At 30.6% G+C, this 17,339-nt stretch overlaps 1 protein-coding gene across 3 annotated transcripts in view; it reads right to left on the bottom strand.

Moving 5' to 3' along the window:
- LOC143076863 (cadherin EGF LAG seven-pass G-type receptor 2-like) overlaps positions 1-17,339 on the bottom strand; it is a 62,981-nt gene that overhangs the window by 28,093 nt on the left and 17,549 nt on the right. For all 3 annotated transcript variants that reach the window (XM_076252765.1, XM_076252763.1, XM_076252755.1), the window contains exons 5-7: positions 12,920-13,154; positions 9,983-10,187; positions 606-721 (exon numbers count right to left, since the gene is read on the bottom strand). In XM_076252765.1, the coding sequence (XP_076108880.1) occupies positions 606-721; positions 9,983-10,187; positions 12,920-13,154 (556 nt within the window). The remainder of the gene's footprint in view (positions 1-605; positions 722-9,982; positions 10,188-12,919; positions 13,155-17,339) is intronic.

Consider the following 17,339-nt stretch of genomic DNA (forward strand, 5'->3'; position numbering starts at 1 on the left):
AGTTATAATTTATAAATAGATTTAAACAAAACACTGGTATATTCTATCCTTTTAATTAATGAAGTCAATAAATGTTCAAGTAAGAACAATATTGTTTATTTTACGTTTGTTTTCTTTAGATCAGTGTTTAACCATCAGCTGTGACAACCTTCACTACCTTCCTTAAGTAAAGCACACATTTAAAGGGGAGTCTTGTATGAATATAAAACTGATTTAAACCCACCAGATTTTAGCCTGTACTAAGTCCCGACTATCTGGACCATGTTTGTATGTTTTACATTGTTCGTGATTCTATTTTCGTGGTAGAGTTTATGTTGTTGTTGTCTGTTTTACTGTCCATTATTCTCTGGTAATTTCAGCTTTCTACTTTATCCTGATTAATTACTGTAAACTTGTAAATTTTGCCTAATCAGCAATCATGTATAATGTATGGAAAATATTCCCTACCCAAACTGTTTGAAAATGTACCAATAATACAGACAAGTAAACCATGCACATTCTGTTGCAATGGGTCAATTTTAAACCAACATAAACATTAAATTGTCTCTAAATCCTTTAGGTGCATACAAATCAGTTGTTCTTAAATTTAAAAATATGAAACCTACATAGAAGGGAGTATTGATTTTCCTTCTGCAGCACACCTATATGTTGATGATAATCTGTGTCCATATTTGACAGTTATTGCTGTATCACAATCTTCACCTACTGTTAATGTTGCAGTCTGAAAAGAATAAACACCAAACATTAGCATTAAATTCTTTTTTCATGCAAAAATTGTATGTTTTTAGATATGGGATGTCATTTACTAACTGCAAAGCCACCTATTACAAATGTTTTCACATTTTAAAAACATGCTAGAAATATTATTTCAAAACTTCATATTACAGGTTTTCTTGTCTAGCCAAGTTATTATTCGATCAAAATACAGAAACATTGCATCTTCCTCTGTACAATGCATAATCAAACTATAGTCATATAGCAGACAAAGCAATATAAGACCCCTGTCTACAGAATATGAATATATTGAACTGTTAAACAGGATTAGCTGCATGAGACATGGACTGGTTTACTGCTAAATTATGATGGTCTGGATTGGGTTTACTGTAAAGAGCATACAGGGCTAAAAAGTTGGAGAAAATAGTGAAAAAATAAGGAAGAGAAAAATGGGGGCTATTAAAATAAGAATAGAGAATAATGGACAAAAAAACTCAAAGAGCTTGAAAAATTAAAGAAATGAAAACCCCATCCCTCTAGCCAGACCCTCATATATAATATTCATAATCCTTAAAAAAAAAAAAGGGGGGGGGGGGTCTTGTTTTTGAGTTAAAAAAAAAGAAGAAATCATTCAATACAACAGCTTACACATTTATGGTATAGGTAGAGCCAAGCAGTACTTGAGTGTCTACGAAAACTAGTTGGTAAAGGCGGTTAAATGTACATCTGAATCCATGCAGCTTATACATATAATGAGATTTATCAGTTTTATACATGCTTCATCAAAAATTTATAATCAGCACTAAATATAAATAACTATAGAGCCATTATAGAAAGGAAAATGTTTTCCTACAACTGTTTCATTTTTAAATGATTTCCGTTTTAGTATTGAAAGTTCAGAGTACCATTTGGTGACAGTTACCTTCAGAAATATATAATTGCTTATAATCTTGTTTAAAGAATAGTTAAAAAAGCAATTAATCTTATTTAAAAAGAAATTCTTGTAATTAACAAAATCAGTCATTAGTCCCAAATAAACAAGCTTAATTGCAATAATTAGTGACTGATTCCTATACTTAAATCTTTAAAAAGATAATAGATTGATATCTTAATTTGTTCAATTTAAAATATTTCAACATAAATTTATTTAATATATGCAGCCAATGAAAATGACAAGAACATATATCATCTATAAGAAATCTACATTTCAATACCCTTGTTTAGGACAACAATACCCATGTCTCCTACTCAATACAAAAGTGAATGTTAATGCCAAATAAATTCGTTCTAAGTACAGGTCATATAATATTATAGGTTCTCTAACAGTGCGACTGGTACAAAGTTTTTCTATCTACCTGCACAGAACCTAAGTAGGCATGAAATGAAATATACAAATTTGAAGTTAAATCCTCATCATATTCTTACATTTGAGATCATGTATCCCACACCAGAATTTCTTAAGCGTGAGCTATTGTATAAAGTAAGCATAGCCAAAGGGGGTCTACAAGCATTTAAATAGATCAATGTCATCTGCCTCTGTCCTTTGAAACTTCACTTTAATATATCGACTTTTGCCGAATTAGGTACCACTGAAGTTGTGAATTTCTGACATTCAATGTTCCCTATAACACAGCAAAATGATTTGACTCCATGACCACCTACAAGTTACTATAATTGTCCACTTAGAAGTTATAAATATTTTAAAGTCCCCTGTTAATACAGAAATTGAAATCTTTGAGCTTTTCAATTTAAGGTGAATTGAATGTTGGGTCCTTTCATACAAATTGAGAAACCTAGAAGGTGTCCTTAAAGCTACACTGACCAAATAATGGCTTAGGATGGACAACAATTCACTTTTCAATCTTAAAGGGAAATTCCGCGATTTTTTACTTATCATCTAATTATGTTCATCTTAACATAAAAAACACATTTGCAAAGTTTTAAATTTATATTCCTTCTAATAACGGAGAAAATCAAGTATTTGAAACTTTTTTGGTTGAATTCTCGAGTGGGTCGTGACGTATTAGCCCGATTTATTGAATTCTGGGAAAAAATAAAATCTGTTTAACTCTTATAGCTTATCGACAATATACGTAATTAAAAGCGCACAGCTGACGAATGGTCGTAGTCATTAACCACAATACAAGAATGAACGAAAATGAATATGCATATACCGTTTTGTTTTGATGAATTAAACTCCTATTAAATTATCTCTAGTAAATGTTTTCGAATAAATTTCATTAATTATTGTTGAGAATTTTTTCATAAAATATTTATTGAACATTTTTACTGATATTGAACTGAAATTATTTCAGTTCTATTTACCGTTATTGTTTTGATAATCATTTCAATGCAACTAAAGTGTGAGCAGAGTGTGTATATTATTTTGTAAAGGTCACTGTATATTTCTCGGCTTGAGGTCAATTTGTTTACCTTGTAGCTATTTAGCCGCAGGTGTGAGTTCAAGCGTACACAGGTATAAATGTTGTTATTTGGAAAGGATAAACAGAAAGGGTTAGAAAGAGTATGCTGTCACGATTTTAATACACTAAGAGTTTAATACACGATGAGAATAAAGATACAATAATTAAATTGTGTAAATTAATTGAAAATAAAATTTCAGATTCGTAATTCCGAAAGTGTATAAAAATAAAAGGAAACAATTTTTGATTACTTTCTTGGCGGTAATTGGCGTAAATGAAGTAAAAAATGGTAGTTTTAATCTTTAATAAAAACTAAATGCAATATTACCCAATTTGTTATACCATTGCCAATCTGTTTGATATCATTGACTTTACCGGAATTTTTTAACTTGTATTCAAATCTGGCTGTGTTTAAATTCTTATAAAACTATAGCAATTTTAAAGTTTTTAATTGAAAAAAAAATACAACATACAAAATGCATGATTTTTTTGTTTTAGTTTCTTTTTAACATTTTATTCTTGCATAATTAAATTCATTTGACAATCATTTACACGAACTTTTTATGAAAAGAATACCAATTATCTAAGCTAAGGCATTATTTTTTTTGACAATTTTTTTTTTTAAATTCTATGATAATATTTTGTGCAATGTTGAACATGATAGCCATCATTAATCCAAATAAGTAATACAGTAGTTGTAATAAAACTTATATCTTAGTCATGCATAACTGATATTGACGAATTTAGAATAGTTTGTCCATACATCGTTGTTCTTGCAACAATCATTATTAGTATACATACATGTAAGTTTCCTGACGTATAAGCGCCACTGAGGATGAGTTCCAGAGAAAGCAAAATAGTAGCGTTTCGTTCGTTTGTTTGTTGGGAAAGGAGAGGAAATGCAACCACTTGTACAGATAAACGACAGAATTACCATACAAGCATTTATAGTCAATACAAACAGAAAGAGTTCCCATCGTTGGACAGGGAATATGAAGGCTTCCAAGAATGAACTAGTGACATGTCTAACTCTGAACAGTTAGAAAACGGACTATCGACATCGACCGCTTGTTCTTGATATTTGAAACTGCATGCATATATACGTATATGTTTATGATTGTGATGAGTTCTTGCGACTGACAAAAACTAAATTCCTTCATGGTTATATCTTGCCATACTTTTATATTGGTTTGTAAGGTGATTACTCAAAATCATTATTTGAAAATCCTGTTTGTGAGATGTAGATTCATTTCAATACAGAAATTTCGTCTATGAATTAAGTTCCACAAGTGTATAACACGGAGAAGCTCTGAGGGTCCATTACTCCCATTTTGTTTGGGTGTGAACCATCGATGTTTACAGCAATATCAAAGAATAAGATGATGATGGTAGAAAGATCTATGGGCGTTATGTGGCAAATAGTACATGCATATCGGACCATGAGTTGTCAATTTGTATGAAAAGATTTCCGATACAACCATATTATTGAGAAGCAAGGTTTAAATGCTATACTCTCGTACTAGTATTACAGGGTTCTTGTCTTGTGGCGTTCACCTTAGACACACATCTTTTTAACGATGTTTAAAAAAAACGACAGAACCAATTTAATGTCATATTTCCATATTTTTTTTAAATGTAACTAAAAGTCTTTTATCTGACAAGAATACCCCTATTTAGCGGACAAGTAATTTATTCTTTTTTCTGTTATTGAATACCAAGAGAGAAAATAAATCCCGAAATTAATTTGAAACTTTGATACTCAAAAGTTTGCCAGCAAAATATTCACATCCCTTGGGGATAATTAGTGTTCGTCCAGTGGCATATATTACAATTGTGATGACGAATTCCTTCCTTTGTTCGAGAACAATCTTATTGAAATATAAATCTGTGATTTTACTATTTCCCGTGACAACTTCAATGAACCAAAGCAAAAGTTATACATCGACCTGTATTTAAATCAAATTGGTTCTCTTCTTCTTCTGGTATACAATAGTCTATCGACATTCGATGATTACCTTCTGTTGGCATACGTGGACTAGTCTATTTACAAAACTTTTACCCCAATTTATTCAAAATATATGTTTTTTTTTCTTATGTTTAATGTATACATGTATATATTTTAAATTGCGCTTTAGTTCCATAACTTTCAACCCAGTCGTATAAACGAATCATCGGCAAGTGCGTACATTTTATAAATCAATATTTCTGGTATGTTCCAATCTGTCCTTCACCATTGACAATGAGTATATATTACATTTTCCCAAATTCACCCTTGGAAAAAATATTTAAATAGATTTTAATTCCATCAAATCTTATTTTTTGGGTATTATTTATATTTTTATGAATAATATTCTTTACACCAGAAATGTTATTTATAAACAAGCGTATGAGTTTAGTAATGACAAGTAAGACAGAGTTGTATATTATACATCTGATAGTTCAAAATGGAAAGTTATAAGTTATCAGCCGTGTACACTGATCAATACATGCAGAAGTGAAACGATGCATGAACTTGCAAGCCCGACAGGAAATCGCTTGAATACCTGGACGTGTCACCTCACACCCCTCCCAATACCTTTGAAAGTAATACCTGTAGCCATGCTGGTGATCAGATGAGGGAAGATTAAAAGTTATTTGAAAAAAGTTTATTACTTTAAAGAATTATGAACAAATTAGATTTTCGAAAACAATTTTCACGGATCACTTATTTATGATTTCAACTTTGACTTTTTACCTAATTCCAATATCAACAGTTTAAAAACAAAAGACCGTGGTAATTTAAAAAAAATAAGAATATTTTCCGTATCAACTTGAAGTTAGTAAGTCGGATAAAACAACCGTACGATTGCCAAGATATCGACATGCAATTACGACTACATCGGTTACTGTAGTTTTGTTCCTTTTGGGTTTATAGACATATCGATTTTATTAACCGGGAACGAAGACAAAATGGCTGAACGGATGGAAATGATTCTCTAAATTTAAAATCGATGGTGATCGCTTATCTAGCGGAATAAAACTATAATATCTATGAATTTGAGCATTTTTATGCCTAATGAACATAATATCAATTTTTGATTTTTTTGCGAAGTTTCCCTTTAATATATGCAAAAACCTTTATATTCATAATTTAATATCATAAATATTAAAAATTGTTATCATTAATCACCTTACTATGACAAGTTTCCCAACCGTACCCTCTTAAGTTCTGGTGATCATAAGTTAGGAATACAATAAGAAGTTTTCTATGCCACTAAAGAGACACATTTACAACCCGTCAATTACCTGGTTTCTACCTGTGACTATTGATTGCAGGTAAAACCCTATGATTACAACGGTTTAGCAAGTAACCCTATCCATAAAAGATATGTCTAATTCTAATGTGTTTAGATGACATTATCGCTTCAATAGTTAATTATGTATGTTGAAACTACTATGTAAATGTAAATATGTTTTCGTGATAAATAACTTATAAAACGGTAAATACTGATTTACAATCTTGGCAGCCTTTTAAGGTATTTAAATTCATTTTATTTAGTTATGAAAGCATGCCCTTTTTTCTCTCTTGATTGTTGCTAAAGTAGAATGCATCACCATCAGTTAACCACGGAATTTAAAGTCCCATAGTATATGTCAATTATTATAATTATTCTTTTTTATAGTGACACATGGGTACTCATTCAATATCTATGACGCTTTTCAAATTCAGCACAAATATTAAAACAGCCTACTTATGTAAAATCAAAATGGCCTTTTGAAATGAACATAAACAGGTCATCCATCCAAGTCGTAATAATGAATGGAAAAGTTTGTTGTAAAACACAATTACTTGTACAAATTTCGTGTATAAATGAAGACATTCAAATTCAAGTCTTTTAGGTCTTTTGTTATCAACTTTCAAGGTACTTGTCCCACTTTAGAGATGAACATTTCACCAAACAAAATTTATTGTGAATAGTTTTGCACACAAATTAAAGCTTATAATATAAAATCATTTGCAGAAGGAATTTCTACGTTTTTTTTTTGTAATTTCATAAAAGAATTAATTACCAGTACACTAAATAAAGAAAAAAAATAATTGACTTCATCTATACATAGTAATACACTGAAACACTTCATTTAGTTTTTTAATTTGTTTATTGAAATGTGTTTTAGAAAGCATCATCATCACTGAGGTAAAACCAACAAAACATTGCTTGTACATCTATTACATAATATCTAATTCTATAATCAATGCAGCTGTTTTCATATTTTTTTTTTATAGCAATGTGCCAATTCACTTTTTAGTAATAATCTGATAAATCATCTCTCTAGAGATTGAAGAAGTGTACGTTATCAGCAAATTTATCATTTTTCAGCAAAGAAATTTCTTTCTGTTTCATTGAATTTCAATATTTAACTATTATTTGATCATTAAACAATTCTGAATAACAAATGTGTACCATTCTGTAGCTCAACTTTTATAGCTGAATATTTATTCAAACTGACACAGCTGATGTGTTCTCTTTTAAAATTAACTAATTTTGAATTATTAAAAAGAATTTGTCAAATAAAACAAATATAAATGGATAAACCTCACGGTTGATATCACAGTTACATATCTATATTATAGAATTTCAATTAGAGTTTCAATTAGTAAATATAAGAGACGCTTCTTTATAAACAAGGACTAAGGATCAATTCCACTAGTCTGCTTAAAAGTGTGTGCTGAAGAAAGTTGCTTTGTGAATTTCCAATAATTATACAGAATGAATTTTAATTAAATGTGAATCATTCTCTACAGACTCATCTGGCTTGTAAAATGAAATTCTATAGACGGATTTGTAATAACAAAAACTGTAGTTCCATCATTGGACAATTTACATTTCAGTCCACCTCAATAGCTTAAAACTGATACATAATGACCGGGAATCAATGTTTCCTCTCACACTAGATAGGCCTTTGTATATGTTTTGAGTGTAAAAAATTTTGATCAGATACTGAAATACCTTAGGTTGCTTTCAAAAGGAAAAAGAAATAAACACCACTTCATTTTATCTAAATTCTTTTTCAATTCTGTTTTCAATTCTGGTTTATTATGATTTATGTAATATATTTTTACATCTAATAAGATTAGATAACTAAACTACAGTGTTCAAATAGAGACAAGGGTAAAACACCAAAAATTCATACCAAATCAAAATTAAAGACTAAGTGTTTGGACAAAAAACTTAAGGTTTGAAAACTATGGAAATCAATCAATACTTGGAAGTGTTCAATTAAGGTAAGTATATCCCAAATAAATTTGTTTTCAGTTGTCTCACAGTAACATTGTCCCAACTGGATTTTCCATCTCAGATGAACTAAAGTTATTCCTCAATGCAATCTCATCCAACTATATATAAATTATCAGATTATAAAAGTGCTACATTTTATTGGAAATATTTGTTTTCAAATCATATCTAAGGAAACTATTTTTACTTTATAGACCCTTTTCCCTCCAGACTATTGTTTTTTACTCTAGGCATTTAATTATTCATAACAATATTTGAGACACAAAAGTACTCTATGATATTTTCCCATCATTCCTCAACATAACCTTTGGTTGCTTAATGGCTAAATCAATATGTGTCCACTAAGAACAAATCAATATTAAATTGAATCTTTATCATAACAAACTTGGATATCATACATCAATTAGAGGTAAATTAATTAAACTGACAGACTTTCATTGGATATTTTGTATAAGTTTCCACTTAAGGTCCATTCCATTTTGTTGTTTTCCACTATAATTCATTATAAATCACATTTTCGTTTTGACATCAGGCTAAACCATGTTTATAATGAAGTTTTTCGTGATCTAAACTTAATCTCTGGGTCTGATCATTTTTTCAATATTGACATCCTGAGGAACTATAGTGTTGCTGTCATTAACTATGTCATTATGTAGAAAAATGTTGGACCTAATAGCTTTACATGCATACCGATCAATTTCTGTTTGTTATGAAATTTACATACAACTAAATATATACCGAAATTCAATTATAATATGTACAGAGTCATTGCCAAAAGCGATTACATAATAAGTGCATATTTTCACATTTTTACAAAGAAACACAAAGTACGTTTCATTAGTAATAATGTCATGATTTTAATGCCATGTAATGAACAACACTTGATGTTATTAGTATCTTAGCATGTGGTTATAAAAAAAACTTTTACTTCTTACAAAGTGTTTTTATTATTGATAATAACCACTGAAGTAAATATGAAATACATTCCACAAGGAAAAAGTTCTTAGACAGATTTAGTAATTCTGTGATGAATGTTCCTCACCCAAAACTGATAATATATCTACTGATACTCATATTTTTGGAGTGAAATATACTAAAGCTTGTATTTTTGAAGGAAAACTAAGTCAATATGTACATCTATTAGGTTTTAGAAATTACTAAAATTTGAAAAATAACTATAGGTAGGTTGTTTTAATACATGTAGTAACATATTTTTAGATTGTATCTTTATATGATTTTTTTAATGATAAAAAATGCAAAAATGAAAATCATTGTATAAATTTGTTTCTATAGATGGGATCCAGGACCCAAAATTATTCCAGCAAAGACCTTAACCTTTGACATCAAAACGTCCTTTCCAAATGCTAACAAGTTCGCTTGAGATTGATATTTTAAATTGGAAGAATGGTGAAATGATAGATATATAACTGCCTCTCCAGACAACATTAAACTGCCTCTCCAGACAACATTAAACTGCCTCTCCAGACAACATTAATCATTTTGTGAAAGACAAGTTCATCACATCAGAACTTGCCTAAAATATCTGAAAGGAACCACTTGTTTTTTACTTACTCTGTTTAAGTAGTCCAACCTGACCCATGTCCATTGACCATTACTGACACCACCTTGGACATTAGTATTAACTATGATTGTATTATTGCCAAGTGAGAAAGAGAACTGGACTTGTTCATCGATTATCTCCAGGGCAATGTAGTCATGCTTTTCATTGAAGCGTCCATTGTAGAAGAGCAAGGCATTCTTAGCTTGTGTAGCAAATCTGAAAACAAATGAGAGGATTACATATATAAACTTTTAGAAAATGATGGAGCGATATATACTGGGAACAAAATCATTGTTGTGGAGTACTACAAAAGCAGTTGTCAAATATAGTGTTTTAAGTTCTAGGTAATCTTTTTACAATAAATATTTTTGCAAGGACAAATATTTTCATGGTTTTCATGGTTTCAACATACATAATTATCCCCTCCTTTACAGCAATAAATTATTTCATTTTTGAATTACTATATTGTTTCATAAAGAAGACTACAAATAAAGCATGATATGAATCATATTCAATAAATACAATGTCATTTTTGCTGTCAGTTTTTCAAGATATAAGTTAACATCATTTTGATGTTAAAAAACAGTTACAATATTTGAGACTAAATACAATATTGACATATTGGGAAAACTTCCCATATTAATCACAGTAATGGGCAATAAAACAATAAAATATATAATGGCTTACAAAGTTCATACTAAATTCCCACAAGAATAATCAATAATTTAACTTTCTTTCCTCACAAAATTGCAATTTATATATTGCAATTATATCCTCAATGGTCATTTGAAACATTTATTGTACATTGGTTTCCTAGTTATTAATAATTTCATCAACATTTTTTTTGTTTTACCCGTCTTCTGTAAACATTGAAATTTGCTTGGGTGGTTATATTCCCTTATCTATAGATCACATAAAATGTTTATAAATATCTGCCATGTGAATAGTTTCTATATACCATTATGATGTAAAGAGCACACTTATTAACTGATGTGCAAATTCAATCCCCTCGCAAATTGTGCATTGAAATCAACCCCCCTACCCCTCCCCCCCCCCCCCAAAAAAAAACAAAAAACAAAAAACAAACTCTAAATTTTCATGTTTAATTTATATTTAAAGCTACAACACCCAGGTTCTAGTCTTGTTGAAACTTAGTATAAATTACATTTTTATTCTAACTTAAAATGTTGATCAAACAGTTTAAAACTTGTTTGAGTCTAGCCAGTAGGTGGGTATAAAGCTTAGGATATACTCATTTGTTTACTCACAATAAACATTATAAAGAAAAGAGAGTCTTAAGCCATGTCTAGAAGTAGTAAAATTGTAATAAAATCCTGTCCATGGTCAAATAACAAATCAGTTAGTTTAACATGATGCATGCCCTCTGCATTCCATTTTAACTAACTTGCCAAAAAGAAATTTATGAGATAGAACTTTTAAATTTCAAAAGACAATATATAATAAGTGAACAATTGCTTTTTAACCTTTCTTAATAGAAGATAGAGGTATTTCACACTTTTCTTGCCAAAAAGATTTAAAAGAAAATGATCTAATTGAAGCCTTGATTGTTCTGTCAGGTTCCTGGGTCATCAAAAAGTGAAAAATAATAGGTTAATTTTCACTGTAATTTAACAGTTTCTCTTTCCATTGTAAAGGGTCTGAGTGAACAATTCAAAAATATCTTTAAACTTAAATCTATCCATTTAAACTCTTCTTATCAAAACAATTTACTTAGCTGACAATGTTTTGTCACTAGATGGCAAAATATTTACCAAAACAATATAAGAATCACTGAAAAAGGTAAAATTTTCCTTTGTTCAGAAAAATATTTGGTTTTTTACTCTTATTTTATGACTCATCAATGGAACAGAATTTTGAAATCCTGATTTCTTTATGAAGTAATCAATGTCAGACTACCTAAGTTTTAAACTCTATTGAAATATGTATTCTCTATAAAATCTAGACATTAATGTGTAAATTTTTTCTTAAAATAAATTCATTTCTTCAGTTATATGACATCCAGAACTGTAGATTGATGTTATAATGATATAATGGTGCAAGACAAAATGCATCGCTACACGAACTAACCATCTGCTTAAAGAAATAGAATGCAATCATTTCATCAATCTGAAATTTTTATGTTGGTACTGCATAACAATGTGATATGTAAAAGTAACAATATACATTAAAGCCAATTTCCTAATGCATGTAGAGAAAGACTTTGGTTAGCTTGCTTGCTTTGTTTATATCATTCGGCACAATTGTAATTGGGATAACTTCCAATTAACTTTAAATATAATATATACAGGTTCAACTATGCCCACATAATTATATTGTTTGAAGATGTCAATTTTTAATTACAAAGCCTGAGTAAATGTTTATACAAACAAAGCAAGCAAGTCAGTTTTACTCTACAAGCATTAGAAAATTAGCTGTAAGGAAGTTTTAGTAAAATGAATACATGTTTATAACAAACGCTTTTGTGTAATTTAATAATCATGTAGAACATAGGAAGTATAGCTAAATAGTTAAACCATTTATATGTGATCAAAACACTTTAAAAACTGTAATCTTGCAAAAAATAGATTGCCCAATGAAGCCAGTCATAAAAAGTGTTCTACTTATAAATTTCTTCCCAAGAGCTTCTAATAATTACTTTACATCCTCAATTTTCTGCTTTCCAATCAAGAAGAGAATGACTAGTTGATTCCAGTTAGAGATACTGCTGGCCCTGGAACAATGACCATCCAATATGAACTTACCGATAACTCAATACTTATTAGGAGATTTCAGGAGATTCCCGGAGAATAAAAGACTAACTAATCCAATTAGTCTTATCATTCATAATCTTTGCCAAGACCAACCTATTCAATAATTCAATACTCCATTTCTGGACTAATCTTTTCCTACAGATCAACTCCTCAGAAATATTTAATTCTACTTATTACCTTAATTCTATACTAAATCGGTTCCTGGATTTCAGCGATGGAAATGTCAGATAAGATCCTTTGGTGAACCTCCGAGTTGTTAGTTGACAGAATTCATTGTAATGTATTTGCTGGCAGCCATCACATCTAAATCCTCCATTGATGAGAGGTACACATGGGAAAGAATTCTGACACAAGTCATTTGGACAATTTGTTACATCAAATTTTTCTTTGGTATTGATCTCGCAAAATTTTCCTGAAAAAGTAAAAAAATATTCTGAAAGATAGTCAATAGTTTTTCAACATGTATATCATGTAAGGGATTTACAATCAGTCCCTTTTCTAACATCACTCTTTGGACCTAAGTCATGTTCAGTGATTTAGTGTTGTAATCATGCACATAGACATGAACAAACTAGATATCATTGAGATGGGAGCCATCTCTGTGGGCCCCGCTGTGAATAATGTGCATTAAAAAATTGTATCTTTACCATAGGACATGGGTTTGTCAACTGAAATCAAAGTTTTTGACCTTGACCTTTGACCTAGAAAGTTGTAAATAAATTATGACACACCCTTTGGTGTTGGTTTATAAACATGTCAAGTATAAACTTTGAAATGATAATGGTTCTCAAGATATAGAGCGGACACGATCTTTACCATAGGACATGGGGTTGTCAACTGAAACCAAAGTTTTTGACCTTGACCTTTGACCTCGGAAGTTGTAAATAAATTATGACACACCCTTTGGTGTTGGTTTATAAACATGTCAAGTATAAACTTTGAAATGATAATGGTTCTCAAGATATAGAGCGGACACGATCTTTACCATAGGACATGGGGTTGTCAACTGAAATCAAAGTTTTTGACCTTGACCTTTGACCTAGGAAGTTGTAAATAAATTATGACACACCCTTTGGTGTTGGTTTATAAACATGTCAAGTATAAACTTTGAAATGATAATGGTTCTCAAGATATAGAGCGGACACGATCTTTACCATAGGACATGGGGTTGTCAACTGAAACCAAAGTTTTTGACCTTGACCTTTGACCTAGGAAGTTGCACATAAATTATGACACACCCTTTGGTGTTGGTTTATATACATGTCAAGTATAAACTTTGAAATGATAACGGTTCTCAAGATATAGAGCGGACACGATCTTTACCATAGGACATGGGGTTGTCAACTGAAACCAAAGTTTTTGACCTTGACCTTTGACCTAGGAAGTTGTACATAAATTATGACATGCCCTCTGATATTGGTTTATATACATTTCAGGTATAAACTTTAAAATGATAACGGTTCTCAAGATATAGAGCAGACACAATCTTTACCATAGGACATGGGGTTGTCAACTGAAACCCAAGTTTTTGACCTTGAACTTTGCCCTAGGCAGTCGTTCATAAATTATGACACACCCTCTGGTGTTGGTTCATATACATGTCAAGTATAAACTTTGAAATCATAATGGTTCTCAAGTTATAGAGCGGACACAATCTTCACCACAGGACACAGGGTTGTCAACTGAAACCAAAGTTTTTTGACCTTGACCTTTGACCTAGTAAGTTGTACATACATCATGACACGCCCTCTGGTGGTGGTTAATAAACATGTAAAGTATAAAGTATGAAATCATAACGGTTCTCTAGATATGGAGCGGACACAAAGTTAAAGTGTTACGGACGGACGGACTGATCACTATAGGGCGTCCCGCCTAAAGGTGGGGCCCTAATTATTAATGATGTATTTCTTACATTAATGAATGAATTAAACATTATTTTTATGGACTTCTTCTTCTTTTTTGCATTTTATTTCGTAAACTTCGGACTGACGGATGGACGGACGGACGGACGGACAGACTGATCACTATAGGGCGACCCACCTAAAGGCGGGGCCCTAATTATGAACAATGTGGCCATTTACAAATGTTTGAAAGAGCCTACAAGTACCATAACCAGAAATAGAATTGGGATAAGGAAACAACTTGAATTACAAAACCTGCTGCATGTATAATTGATATGTAAGATAGTCAAGGGGTTTCTAAGGATGTTTGTCATTTTCATGAATTTTAATGAAATTTCCAGGCCTTCTGAACAATGTAATAATAGTCCCTACTATGTCCAGATTTCAAGATGGCATGGGAACCTCATCAGAATCAAAGCAACATCTGATGTTCAGTGTGTTACCTATCAAGTAAGCATTGAGGATGCTTTAGCCTTATGGTCTTATATCATAAACAGCCTAAAACAGTTGAATAATTTATTCTTTATTCCTTGAATTACACAGAATCAGGTTTAATTCATGCAACGAAAGGAAGCTTTCCATGAAAATTTAAAGATGAGGAATTATATCCCATCAAAATATCAATATATATATTTATACTAAATGACAATAACACTATATTCTATCTCTTGTTTTGTACATCATATCAATTATTAATAGATTAAAATATGTAACACTGTGCAACCCATCTATAATTCGGTAGATATTATTGTTGTATGATGAAACCTTAGGAACACTGCCAATAATATGGAAATGATATAAACCATCTTAATTTCACATCATATAAAATTCATATATTTTATTTTGCTGGAGTGCAACTGTAAATTTTGATAGATGTTATGATGTATTTGATTTTCCCATGACATGATGTAACACCTACCAAACATGGAAATCATTGAAATATACTTGTTGCATTGTTCCAAACATTTGACAATGTGCTTGTAAACAAGATGTCATTTAATATTTCCACACCATAACAAAAAAGTTCACCACAGTTTGCTTTTCATTTATAAAGACGAGATAAACATTCACTCTCTAATCTGTCAACCATAGCCAAACACATTCATACATTTAAGACCATTCATTAAATATCACAGCAAAAATATTTTGGAAGCTAAGAAAATAAAAAAAAAATCCTTTGTACTCAAGTCAAAAATGATGCAAGTAGGAAAACGTTTAATTGAGATAACAAATTGAAATTTATCAAATCAAATAAATTTGGTAGAGGCACTGATGATACCGATCCCTTGTGTCAGAAAATCTTCTGAAAACTGTCTCTTTTTTAGGGCTCCAAATCTATTTTTTTTACTAAAGGGGTGCAACCACAACAAAAACCAGTTCACACCCAAATAGCCTTATTTGACAACCCTTACAATTTTTATACTTCGTCCATAATTCTTTTACAGAAATTTAGATAAGTCAGTCTGAGTAACCACAATCGCTGTATTTACATGTCCCAAAGTACCTGCCATAATATAGGATTTCTTTTACTGATGTATATCAAAAGGTTTAAATATTATCAACCACAATCTTAAAATAACCTGGGCTCATCTCTGATTACCTAAATTCTCTTCTCATTGTTTGAATGTACCAAATTTCCTTCAATTTATGCTGTATTGAAATAGCAGTGTGATAAATGGCCCATTGAATATTGAACAATGGGTAATAGTAACAATGTGAGTAGGACTATAATATCATATGATATTGTGTTAAGTAATTATACAAGGAAAAATTATTCTAGTCCATTGTGTACAAGACAGATTACTAAAAACCCAAACACCCAAACAACATAAATATTCAACGCTTTTTTTGTAAAAAATGTGCAAACGAATCAACAGGATTATTGTATTTCAGTCAGGATATGCATACTGATAGCTTATATCTGTGACATAAATTTGGAGATTTATAACATTGAATATTGACACTATCGTATATAAGTGCTATAGGTATTCTTAAACACAGCATGAATCAACATTTTTATGGTGTCAACAGGTTTTCTTTACTTGGACTGTCTATAAATGGATCAGCTGCAGTTATTTTGACATTCAAATTCTTACTGTATTTATATTTGTACCAAAGAATATCGAAAAAAAAGTATGGATGACACTACTTTAAAATTTTTAGTATTTGTTGCTTTCCGTGTTTAGAAGAACAAAAAATCCTCAGTAATAAGTGTGAAGGGAGCTGTCTATCACGGACATAGAAACCCTATTTCTCCTCCAACTAGCCTAATGATCACCAAGTTACAGATGTTTTGAGTAGTACATGTTATGCAATTGAAATAATTATGTCACAAAAATCAATGTACAACTGTAATGGAATTACTCTACACCAAGAATATCAATAGTGAAACATTGAGTCTTACAGGATCAAGATGACTCTGTCAGAATAGATCATTGATCTCCCTTGACATTAAATAAGTTTGGGTGATAAGTATTTTACAGACAATTTAATAAAATCAATTCACTTTAGAAAGCCTTCTTTTCTAATATTTTTTTTACTGCTTTTAACAAATACTAGAAAATAATAAAACCAATAGTATTTTAAAATTTATCTGGACTTTTACTTTGAGAGACAGTCCATATGTATTAAACTTATCAAATTATTAAATCAATCATAAAATGAAATTGATGTGCTCATATGAAAGACTTTTTCTA

This window comes from Mytilus galloprovincialis, chromosome 1 (assembly GCF_965363235.1).
Source record: "Mytilus galloprovincialis chromosome 1, xbMytGall1.hap1.1, whole genome shotgun sequence".
In the NCBI taxonomy this organism is placed as follows: Eukaryota; Metazoa; Mollusca; class Bivalvia; order Mytilida; family Mytilidae; genus Mytilus; species Mytilus galloprovincialis.